The 11,486-nt window shown below is 56.2% G+C and overlaps 3 protein-coding genes across 3 annotated transcripts in view; 2 read left to right on the top strand and 1 right to left on the bottom strand.

Annotated features, from left to right (window-relative positions):
• Positions 1–910: 910 nt before the first annotated feature.
• Positions 911–3,343, top strand: BKCO1_4600078 (transcriptional repressor rco-1; the record flags this gene model as incomplete). The annotated part of the gene is made up of 7 exons (XM_020276340.1): positions 911–1,034; positions 1,283–1,364; positions 1,417–1,742; positions 1,915–2,474; positions 2,526–2,996; positions 3,055–3,187; positions 3,252–3,343. The coding sequence occupies 7 exons, from the start codon at positions 911–913 to the stop codon at positions 3,341–3,343; spliced, it is 1,788 nt and encodes a 595-aa protein (XP_020127913.1).
• A 1,909-nt stretch (positions 3,344–5,252) lies between these two features.
• BKCO1_4600077 (uncharacterized protein) lies at positions 5,253–6,952 on the top strand (the record flags this gene model as incomplete). The annotated part of the gene is made up of 3 exons (XM_020276339.1): positions 5,253–5,322; positions 5,371–5,498; positions 5,549–6,952. The coding sequence occupies 3 exons, from the start codon at positions 5,253–5,255 to the stop codon at positions 6,950–6,952; spliced, it is 1,602 nt and encodes a 533-aa protein (XP_020127908.1).
• Positions 6,953–9,740: 2,788 nt separating this feature from the next.
• The window catches only part of BKCO1_4600076 (mg2+ transporter zinc transport protein), a gene marked incomplete at both ends in the record, with an annotated part of 5,297 nt that continues 3,551 nt past the window's right edge, over positions 9,741–11,486 (bottom strand). Inside the window, 2 exons of the mRNA XM_020276338.1 lie at positions 9,741–9,973; positions 10,030–11,466. Of these exons, the coding sequence (XP_020127907.1) occupies positions 9,741–9,973; positions 10,030–11,466 (1,670 nt within the window). The remainder of the gene's footprint in view (positions 9,974–10,029; positions 11,467–11,486) is intronic.

The raw sequence follows: 11,486 nt of genomic DNA, 5'->3' as shown, positions 1-11,486 counted from the left end.
CCGCTGGGCGAGGTGACGCTATCCAGCCTCGGTAAACAAGCAGCGGCCCACCAGTACCAGCGGCCATCGACTTGGTTGGGGCCTGCTCCAGCCAGGGCCCAGTCGGTCCGCAAAGACACTGCACACCACCATCCGCCCGTTGGGGGCCGCAGCCTCATCCTGGAGTGCGCCTGGCCGGAAACGTCTGCTGTGGGACGCACATGGTTTTTGTTGCGGCTCGTGGCTGGATGGTGTTTTGCTCTGCGAAACGGGGAGTCGGCAACGGTGGGCGCACGGCTTGCGGGCGACCGGGGAAATATTCTGGCAGCAGCGGTGTTGGAGCTGGCCTGGGCTGTGGGCAGCGGAGCGGACTGGGCGCGGCAGCGTTGGGCTTGTCTTTCGGGACGTCGGCCAGGCAGGCTTGGCGCCTGCCACGGGAGTGCTAGCCGCTCCTGGCGTAGCGGGTCATGCCTGGGACCCACCTAGCACGACCGCTGCAAGTGCCCCGGGCGGCGGGCGCTACCTTCTCCCGCCTGCCTCCAGCCTCTGCGCTTCGCTGGCCAGCCTGTGTCGTCTCCTCTCCCCGAATCCGCCCACGCATCCAGCGACGCCAACTCCACGCACTCCTCCATCCAACCCCCATCCGACCACCACCTCCCCGGCCTCCCCGCAGCCTCTGCCTGCCTGCGCCACTCGCCGGACCATTTGCCGACGAGCTCGCAGCTCGCTGAGATCAGCCTTGCGCCGCGACTGTGCTGAAATCTCCGCCCGCCGGTCGAGCCCTGCACCACGCGCGCATCCCGAGCTTCTCGCACACTGCCGTCGCGTCATTGGCCTCGCGCCCGATTTCGTCTCTGCTCCAGTCCGCTACACCCTCCGAATCGCATAGCTGTCTGGACGAGAGGCGCGTATCGCCAGATCCACCACCATCATGTACAACGCTCATCGCGGCATGGTGCCGGGCGCGCAGCCCAACCGCCTGCAGGAGCTGCTTGACCAGGTCCGCCAGGAGTTTGAGAACGAGGCGGGCCGCGCCGGCGAGATGGAGCGCCAACGTGAGTTTGCTCGAGCTCCCTTCTGCTGCACCACATGCATTTGTCCTCCGTTTGGGCGCCAACGCCTCTTTGTGCTTTCGAGCACGTCTTCTGTTTGACGTCTAGACGCCACTCCTGCTCGTCGCTCAGAAACGCGCTCCGCACCCTCCCCCTCGCCGTATTGACGCGTTGCAATCCCTCCCCCGCCGCCAACATGGACTGCAACCATGACTACGCGTTGTGGACCGATGCTAACTTCATTCGCAAAGTCGCTACCCAGTTGCAGGAGATGGATCTTGTTCGCACCAAGATTTATCAATTGGAACAGGCGCAGATCGCCATGAAGGCCAAGTACGTTGTGGCATGATCCCTCGCGCACTGCTCCCACTGACATGCTCGACAGGTATGAGGAGGAGCTTCAGCGCCTGCAGCGGCAGCTCGATGCCGCCGGAGGACCTTCGCACTCGTCCCACGTGGGCGGCTCCCAGCACGGTGGCCCTTCGCAGCCTCCGCCTGCAATTGGCCACGGTGGAGGCACTCTGTTTGGCGGAATAATGGCAGGAGCAGGAGGACAGGGAGGACCCGGCCTGGCTCCTCCTCCGCAGGAATCGCAGCAGCCTCAGGGGCTTCCTCACGGCGCGCCTCAGGGCCCTCCAGGCCTCAATCCTCCTCCGGGTCCGCCGCAGCACCCGTTCGGTGGGTACCAGCCTGGTCCCAGTGGCGTCAACGGTAGGCAGATCCCTCCGAATCCATACGCGGATGGCCGTGAGAACCCCGTTCGATTTTCTATCCTTCGGGCGCTCAAGCGGCTGGCAATTGCCTCGCCTTGGATGCGCGAGCTCCTGTTTTCCAGACGTTTTGCGCCGATGTTGAATGTTCTTCGACTAACTCCACGCCACAGGTTACGGTCCCCAGGGTGCGCCACAGCCCACCGCCTCGCCTGGACCTGGAAAGCCCAGGCCCGTTCGTGGTCCTCCTGGTCCCCCCACTCCTCAGCAGAACTCGGCCGCGCCCTACCCCGGATCTCCCCAGGTCCCGCGCCCCACTCCCCCTCCCAGCCAGCTTCATGAGCCGCCGAATGCCCTTGCTGCTTCCACCCCAAACGTTGGCAACACCCTGGCTGAGCTGGACCCCGAGCATGTGGATGAGAGGTTCAAGAGGGAAGGCGGAGATTGGTTCGCCATTTTCAACCCCCGTGTCCGCCGCGTCCTGGATGTCAACTTGGTCCACACCTTGCCACACCAGAGTGTTGTCTGCTGCGTCCGCTTCAGCGCCGACGGTCGCTACGTCGCGACCGGATGCAACCGCTCCGCCCAGATCTTTGACGTTCAGACTGGTCAGCTGCGTGCTCACCTTCAAGACTCTTCGCTTGGAGAGGATGGCGATCTCTACATCCGCAGCGTCTGCTTCAGCCCCGATGGCAAGTTCCTTGCTACGGGCGCTGAGGACAAGATTATCAGGGTATGTCAAGAGAGATGTGTTGTTGCCGGGACGGAGGCTAACCCAGTTTAGGTTTGGGATATTGAGACGCGTTCGATCAGGCACCAGTTCTCCGGCCACGACCAGGACATCTACTCTCTCGATTTCGCTCGCAACGGCCGCCTGATTGCCTCGGGAAGTGGAGACCGCACCGTTCGTCTCTGGGACATCACCACCAACCAGCAGGTGCTCCAGCTCTCGATTGAGGACGGTGTCACAACCGTCGCTATTTCGCCCGACAACCGCTTCGTTGCTGCGGGCTCTCTCGACAAGAGCGTCCGCGTCTGGGACACGAGCAGCGGCTACCTCGTCGAGCGCCTGGAGGGTGATGTTGGCCACAAGGACAGCGTTTATTCGGTCGCGTTTGCGCCAAACGGCAAGGACCTCGTCAGTGGCTCCCTGGATAAGACCATCAAGATGTGGGAGCTGTCAACGCCGCCACGCAACATTCCGGGCGCTGCACCAAAGGGCGGCAAGTGCATCAAGACGTTCGAGGGCCACAAGGTGAGCACGCTTTGAAACACTACGACTTGGTGGAGATGTTGCTGACAAGGGCTTGTAGGACTTCGTTCTCAGTGTTGCCTTGACCCCAGATGGCGCGTGGGTCCTTTCTGGATCCAAGGACAGGGGTGTGCAGTTCTGGGACCCTGTCACCGGTGTCGCTCAGCTCATGCTCCAGGGCCACAAGAACTCTGGTATGTCGCAAAAAGTCGAATCTTGCGGTCTCAGACAGAGCGCTTGCTAATGATTGGGTAACAGTCATCTCCGTTGCTCCCAGCCCCATGGGCAATCTGTTCGCCACGGGCAGCGGCGACATGCGCGCAAGAATCTGGAGGTACGTACGAATATAGATGTTGTCGTTTGACAGTGCGAGTTGCATCTCGGCCGGAAGCCGCACGGCAGCGCGGAACGTCGGCAGCGGCGTCTTCTCTTTGGCTGTTGTGTTACGAGGCCAACGGTTGTTGGTTTGGTTGCGTCGCTCTTTATCTCTTGCGCAATGAGATTTTTGATGGGCTGCGCTGTGGCTTGCCTTAGTCTAGTCACTAGACGATCTTCACGCATAACACCCCTACCTCGCATCGCGTCGGCAAGCCATTGGGGGAGTGCCACTGCGGCGCAGATTGCACAAGGTCATGCGCGGGCGCCGCGCCGCGCCGCGCGGTACCACGCAGCAGCATTCCCCTAGTCGCCAATAATGCCCGACCCGCACGCATGGACGATGCTTCCGCCCGGCTTGTGACGCCAGCTAATAATGTTGTTGCTTGCAGTTACGACACTTATCGCGGACCGCAGTAAGCGAAGCCGGCCACCGTCACAAGCAATGTATTGTTTTCTCCCGCCCGAGATATGCCCCCCGTCGACGCCGACTCGCACGAAAGAAAGACGGCACCCCGATTTGTGCGTCCAGCGGCTCGCGTTTGACGACAGGAAGCCAAGGCAGGAGCGCTGGGGTCGCACAGGCATTAGCTTGACGAGTCCCGGTCTCACGGCCTCCCTGTCTAATCGTCGCGCTAGCTACAGCTCACCGTTTTGAGGGTGGGTGGAAGGGAGCCCCAGTGGCTGCTGTTACTTTGTGTCTTTTTTCTCTTGTCCCCTTGTGCTCTTTAATCCTCGTTGGCCACGTGATGAGTGGAACTTCAGAGGCATGTGTGCGAAACGATAGTATTCCTTACTGTTTTCATGCCTACTACTCCCAAAGAAGATGCAAAATCTTGTCTTCCCCATGTGTTTGGTTGAAACGACATGCTTGCCCCTCCGCTTGTTCGCTGCGCCAGAGAAGTGGGGGAGCAAGGAGCGATGAGTTATCGGTGGGGTCGGTTGGACAAAAAGGAACGGTCAACTACTTCGTTTGTTTCTCATTTCATAGTTTAGGGAGAAAGCAAGGGTTCTTTTTCTTCTTCTTCTTCTTCTTCTTCTTTTCGTCTTGCGTGCTGTGTGCATGTGTGCGTGTGGCGCGTGGCGCGTGAGATACATAGGTAGCACAGCATGCGGTGTCTGTGTCAACGTTTGCCATGCGTTACCCCGGTTCTTTTCCTCGTACGGAGTACACCACGGCCTAGTTTAGCGTGTCCTCTCCGGTCGGTCTGATTCGGAGATGTTGCCTTGTAGTTTTGCGGTGTTTGCGAGGACGGTTGGTGTCGCCGTCGGAGGAACATGCTGGGAGGTGGATGTCTCTACTTACTTTGCCGCACATCACGTAGCTCTCGCTCTCGCCCTTCTTCACTTTCACCTCACATGTCGACTTCTGCCTGATCCTTGTGCCACGACGCGTCTTTTCCCCCTTCCCTCCCTTGCATGCAGGCTCACATGGCGCGCGTTCTGCAGCATCCTCCTCCCCGAGATGGCGGCATCTTCTTGCCCTTTTGCCGGCGGCATTGCCGGGCATGACCTGACCACGAATCCCAGACGTGCAGACTTTACAGCTCAACGCAAGTTTCAGGGGGAAATGTCGCCGTTTTTGGAGGTTCGTGACGCCGTTTTTGTCGAACTTGCAAAAGTACGACGCCGCACTGTTACTAGTGCGTGCTGATATGCCTTGTATGCCGACACGCCCCTGCGGCGAGGTGCTTGAGGCGCAGGTGGAGAGTCTGAAAATGAATTGTAGCTAGTGGTGGTGAAGTTGCTCTGAAATGCTGTTGTTGGCCTCGGCGACACTCGATGACTCATCAGGGCGGTGGCCGGAACATCTCCACCATGGCGCTTTACTCCACACTCTCACAACACCTTATAAGAGCATCACCCCTCCTGCCTTGTATCACCATGGCTCGCGCCTACCGATCTGCTTCTGCTAAGAACCACCAAGGCTGCTGTTCAGCATCGCTGGCACGCGGTATGTTGTCGCCCAGGTCGTTCTATGTGCGCGCTGACCGTTTCATAGCAGAGCGGCCTCAAGGGATCAGGAAATCAACGCCAATACGTAGGAGCGCACGTCTCCAGCAGCGCCTCCCGCCCGAACAAGTCCACCAGTCGTTCATTGTGCATGACAGCAACGGCCAAGACGCTCAGGTCAGCCTTTTTCTCTGGCCGAACTGCGCATCAAGCTTACGGGGCAATAGTTGCAATCCACGACCATACAGTCCACGGAACGAAAGCGCAAACGCTCTCCCGAGATAGACACGTCGGACCGACCCGCGCACAAGCGGCAGCGACCGTCTCCAACAACGACAGAGGCACTGCACGAGGAAACGGCGAGCGAGAGCGGGGATAGCAACAATCCTATCGACTACTGGCGGAAGCACCTACACTGGCCGCGGCAATTCTTCGAGTCTGGCAGCAAAATGAGTCACCTTCTTGCGAGGAAGAAGTCCACTTCGGCACTTCGCCGGAAGTCATCGGCGTCGTCGATCAACTCGAGCGATACTACTCCCACGCAATCCGACCAGATACCGAGGGAAGCAAAAAGCATGCCGTACAGGGACGCGAGATACGAGACACTTCTCGAGGCAAAGAACAGTTTCCTGCGCAGGGATGACGCCGGCGTGAAGAAAGAGGCGAAAAAGCTGTGTCGGGATCTCCTCGAGACCGAACAGGCAGTACCCGAAGACACGCTATTTAGCGATGACATTTTTGAGGAAACCTGCGAGATGATGCGGAAGAGAAACGAAGCTCGACTCGTCCGCGATATTACGTTGTTGATTGTTCCTTCGGCGGAAATACACATGATACGTCGTCCTCGACATTCAAGAATTCTGGTAGAAACTGTTAATGAAGGCTGGAACAGCTCGATCCCCGTTACATCCCCACGCCCGCAACCGGACTACTCGGCTGGATTCCGGCGCGAGGCCTTTACAGCGGACCAGCTAAAACTTCTCGGGCCCTTCGTCGGGACTCTATGGGACGAATCATACTTCGCAGCGACATGGTATATGTACTTCCCCTTTCTCACCTGCGAGGTCAAGTGCGGCGCGGCGGCGCTGGACATCGCAGATCGGCAGAATGCGCATAGTGCGACGCTCGCGGTGCGGGCCGTAGTAGAGCTATTCCGGCTGGTAAAGCGCGAGCAGGAGATCGACCGCGAGATCCTGGCCTTTTCTGTGTCGCACGACCACAGGATGGTCCGCATCTATGGGCACTATCCTGTCCTCGACGGGAGGGACACGAAATACTACCGCCATTTGATCCACACCTTTGACTTCACGGCTATAGATGGCAGGGAAAAGTGGACGACCTACAAGTTTACCAAGAACGTCTACGACAACTGGATGCCCGACCACTTTAAGCGAATCTGCTCCGCCATCGACGAGATCCCTCCCGACATCAGCTTCGATGTCTCGCAAGAGTCGGAACTACAGTTTTCACGGACGGGTCTCTCGCAAGACCTAGAGAGCCAACGTCCTTCACAGGTAGAGGGTTCGGCTTCGGTTGCTGGTGACGGTAGCGTGTCAAGCGTTGCAAATGCTAACAACACAACTCCTAACACGTCTGTTTCCCAGAGTTTCAAGAAGCCAAGGAGGCTTTGATGGCAAGGCAGCCCCTCTTCACACGACTAACAATGTGGCGTTTCTATTAATCATTTTTTTCCCAAGGGGGGGTTTTTGGTTCTTTTGGTGTGACGTGGTTCATCAGCGAGCGACGCATGTCCATATCAGTAAGCGACGTGCCAGGTCGATTAGGCAGTGTCAAATGTCTACAGTTCCGACTAACTTCAATTGATTTCTGCGACGTAAACATCATATCAGTGGTTTTTGCAAGTACCTCGTCATGAAACGTTCGCTGGGCGGGGAGAGTGTGCGGCGGCCAGCTGCTTACTTCGCCTTGATGGGGTTCTCTTTTGTTTGTTTTCTCCGCTGTTCCAACAGTTTGCCCGACGTCGTCCACTTCAGTCACACACGGCGGCGGTAAAGGAATCAAGCATGCCACCCAGTAGTGTTTGTAGTAGGATTGTATTCGCATAATATCAGAATGCCCCCCCTTGACCTTGTCAGCCTCCAACAGTAGAACATGCTACCTGGTGCCGCCCAAAAAAGATAACAATAGAGAATGAAGTGGTTGGGAAAGGAAAAGGGTTCGGAAAAAAGAGAGAATCAAGGGAAAGTCGCCGGGGGGCGCTGTGAGTGACGGTCCCGGCCTTTGCGCTCTTGTGCCATGCAAGAGGCGGGCCGGGGTCCGGCACTCATCGCGCGTGCGGCGCGGGCTTTGTGAGTGTATTGGGCTTCCGCTAGGGGTCTTGGAAGGTCAGCAAGTGGGTCTTGGTAGAAGGGTGGGAGTTTGGTTGTGGAACTCACTTTGCTTGTCACAGAAGCAGCCACAGCAGAGAAGCTTCAGGCAATCTTCGAAGCCGTCCATGTCGATGGTATGCTTGATGAGCTTGTGGTTTGGGGTTTGATCGGAGTTGTGTTGATGTTAGTTTCGTGGAGTGGATGTCGTGCAGTAGTGTGTGCTTGGTGTGGAGAAGGAATGGAGCGGTATATATAGTTGGTGTGGTTTGCCAAAGCATTCGGCCCCGTGAAGAAAACAACGAGCGGGGCGGGCGGGTGCCGCATGTTCCAATAAAGCAAGATTTTCGTATCGATGTGGTTAGATTCCACATCAGCTCCTTCGCTGCGGATCCGGCACTGCTGGTGCATGAGTCCCCACATGTGATGCACCTCGCGCTAAAGTGAGTATCAGTCACGCGGCCAATGGCCCGCCCGATCCTGCGGCTATGCCTCAGTAAGTATCAGGGGGACTGTCAGCATCTACAAGGTTTGTGATCAGCCGCAATGATGTTCTGCATCACGCCAGCCGACCCACTGTTTGTTTGCCTCCCGCACCTTCATGCGCCCTTTCACTGCTTTCATGGCCGCCACCTTGGAGTCACTGCTTACTGGCGAGTGGCGCCCGGAAACCCCGCTCGAGACACCGATGGCCTCGGCTACAGGCAGTGCGCCGTATTGCATAGATTCGTCACCATACGTATAATATACGTGGACTTGTACGCCTCCCCGTGAATCAGCTCGATCTTGTACTCGTATCTAATGGACAACGCACGCGGAAGGCACTGAGGCTACACGCACCCGATTGCCTCAAGCGCTTGTTTGTTTTCTGCAGCGAACATACGTGCTGCCCCGGCGTTCGTAGTCGAGCATCTCCCCCTGATAACGCTACGTTGCCGACTCCGAACTTCCAAATTGCGGACTCCGCCGTCGACGACTTCGACAAACACTGACGCCAGCTAAAGGCAAACTTCAGCATCTACATCGACACCACCGAAGACCGAAAGGCCGTCACTCTTCAGCGGCGAACAGTGTACAGCAAGCCGTCCAATCTCGCCTGGCAACGTCCAGGCGCCCGCGAGCCCCACAGCGTCTGTCCGACGACTCCATGCACGATCGGCGAACCTTGAACAAACTCCATCGCAGAGATCAGAATGGCGAATGCCTGGCCAATCCGCCACGTTCGCTGATCCAGAGGTCGTAGCTCCTCCTCCGCCGCAGCACGGCATCGTCGACGCCGTAGTTCCGATATTGCATTTTGATGCGAGGGCTGAGGGGTTCAATGATGGCAACACTAGCTATGAGCGCCACTAACGGTCACTGGCCGGTGGAGGAAAGCGTGCGGCGTGGCCGGCGGCACCGGGGTGCAGGTCTCTCTGAAGCCCTGTATGGAGAAGTTCGGGCGCCGGTCTGGGAAACCTGTCCGCCCAGGGAGGCCTTGACAGGCCATTGGGTGGCTGGAAGTGCTTATTTCAAGATCTGAAGAATCCGCGTGTGGATTTGAACAGGCGGCGATAGGTGGTCTCGAAGTGGAGGTTGTGCTTCCCCGCTCAAGTCCATGCCTACCAACGAACTGTGATTGTTGAAAGCCCAGCTCCATTGGCTGAGCGAGTTCTTCACATCGAAAGAAGAGACCATCACCAATATGGTGCCGACCAAGAACGAGAAGAAAGCGGATCAAAATATCCGGCCTTTTGGAGGGTATGAAAAGGGGTACATATACTTTGTCCGCTACTTCACCTGCCATATACGACCATAGGTCATGCAAATGCAACTCTGTCCGAGCAAACATGCTAATATGAAATGCCTATCCATTGGAAGTAACAACAAGAGCAGCGAACATGAACAAGTACCTGCAAATGACTCCGCAACTACGCCAACCCCGCAAGACCCAAAGCCTAATCCATTCCACCTACAAATCGTCACAACTCAACCCATCCACGCAGCCTCATCCAGACACAGTGCCGCACTGCCTCCTCTTCCCTACTCCCCTTCCAGTCTCCCACCCCTTACACACCCTTTCCAATTCTCACTGCTTCATCCAGCCGGGTCTTCACTGTCTCTTTCGTCGTTGCGAAATCCATTCCTTTGCCGACTCCTCCGATGTTCTCATTGTTTCTTTGAGAGAGGAAAAACTCCAAGATTTCAACCAGGCAACGGGACGGAAATTCAAGGCCGACATCAGAAACCTGCGCGTCTTCAAACGCTCATTCTGCTCAGCAGCTGTGGATCCTGTTGGGTCTCCATGAGCGGGACCTTTTACGGCTGTGCTATCAACCTTTTTCTCTGATGGTAATGTCAGCACTCACATTCTATACGTTAATGCAAGCATTGCTACTTACCAGGCGCAGCCCTGAACAAGTCCCAGACGCCGATCAACATCACGTACAAAACGTAAAAAAATGCGAAAGTCAGTAGCCAGAGAAGTAGGGTGAAGCATTTCACAACGAAATGCAACACTTTCCAAGCACCTTTACTTGTCTTTTTGGTGACATACAGCACAAGTCCCATACAGATCATCATCGGTCTTGTTCTGAGACTAAGCTGCTGAGCCTCAGCTTGTGGATCACTTTCGTATGCCGTGTGTTCTCCGCCTGCGTTCTCCTGCGTCCCAGACACCATTTTCGGGGCTTTTTTAGACGAACTCTGCTCCTGGTCTTCGGATTTGGTCGTCTCCATAGAGGTGAAAATTGCGTTGTTTACCATATGCCGGATGGGTAATTCAAGAACGATGTAGGTGGCCCGGAGCCGAATGTGTGAAAGCTGTTTGTGGAGCCGCTCCAGTCGTCTCTCCGTGCGGGGCGTTCCCACTGCCGTCTGGGTAGTCTCTGCAAGTCGCTCTCTTCTGTATGTCTCTACCAAAATGCTCCTTTGTGCCAGTCTGACAGGGAAATCCTTGATTTCCCGCGAAACCACGCGGATCATTTTTACCATCGGCTTTGCACTGACTAGAGCAACGATGGTTAGGCACAGTGCAACAACAGCTGTGACTATCATGCTGACCAGAACCGGTACGGCCGGAGTCTCGCTCATGCTGAAAATGCTGGCCGCGAACCCAAGAGGCAAGAAAACAACGGTGACATAGGTAAAGAAGCGGACATCCTCGGCGTTTTGGAAGTTGATCTCGTCCAATTTTGTTTGTCTCCTGCTTTGAAGAGAAGAGCGCCAAGATTGAATGCTCTTCAAGAAACTGTCCAGTTCTCGTAAGTTCCTTTGGTTGCAAGCAACAATCTTGCTGATTGTTCGTCGGTACTTGTGTTCGTCCTTCTTGCTCCATCGCGGCTGTTCCACGCCTCTTTCTTCTTCTCGATTCTTCCAGTTTTGAGCCTCATCCATTATGGCGTTGAGGTCCTCTTCCATGGCGTGAAGAATTTCGTCGGTCTCCATCCATTGCCTCGAAGACATGAGAGAGTTGCTGTCGCTAGGGACTGTCGTGGAAAAAGTGAACGTGTCTTTCCGAACGCCGAGCTCATGCTTGATCTCATCTACGATCCCTTTGACAGACCGAGTAATCTCGTCCAACATCCTGTCGAAAAGAACAAGCTCTAATATCCTCCGTTGCTTCCAGTAATCCATCGAATCATTCCGCAAGCTTTTATGCTGAATCGGACTCAGAGGTTGATGTTGATCAAACGGACCCCAGTAGTAGTCTTCGTCAGACTTTGCCAGAAGATAATCCACTATGTGGCACGTCCAATAACGATCCCAAAAGTCGCCAACAAACCGAAAGCCCATCGTAGCACGGCTGATCTTCTTTCCACGGATTTCGGGTACACCCTCTGCGACAGAGTCCGGAATT

This window comes from Diplodia corticola (genome assembly GCF_001883845.1).
Source record: "Diplodia corticola strain CBS 112549 chromosome Unknown scaffold46, whole genome shotgun sequence".
Taxonomy (NCBI): domain Eukaryota; kingdom Fungi; phylum Ascomycota; class Dothideomycetes; order Botryosphaeriales; family Botryosphaeriaceae; genus Diplodia; species Diplodia corticola.
Note: the sequence above shows the minus strand (reverse complement) of the source record. Positions and strands in the feature narration are given on the sequence as shown.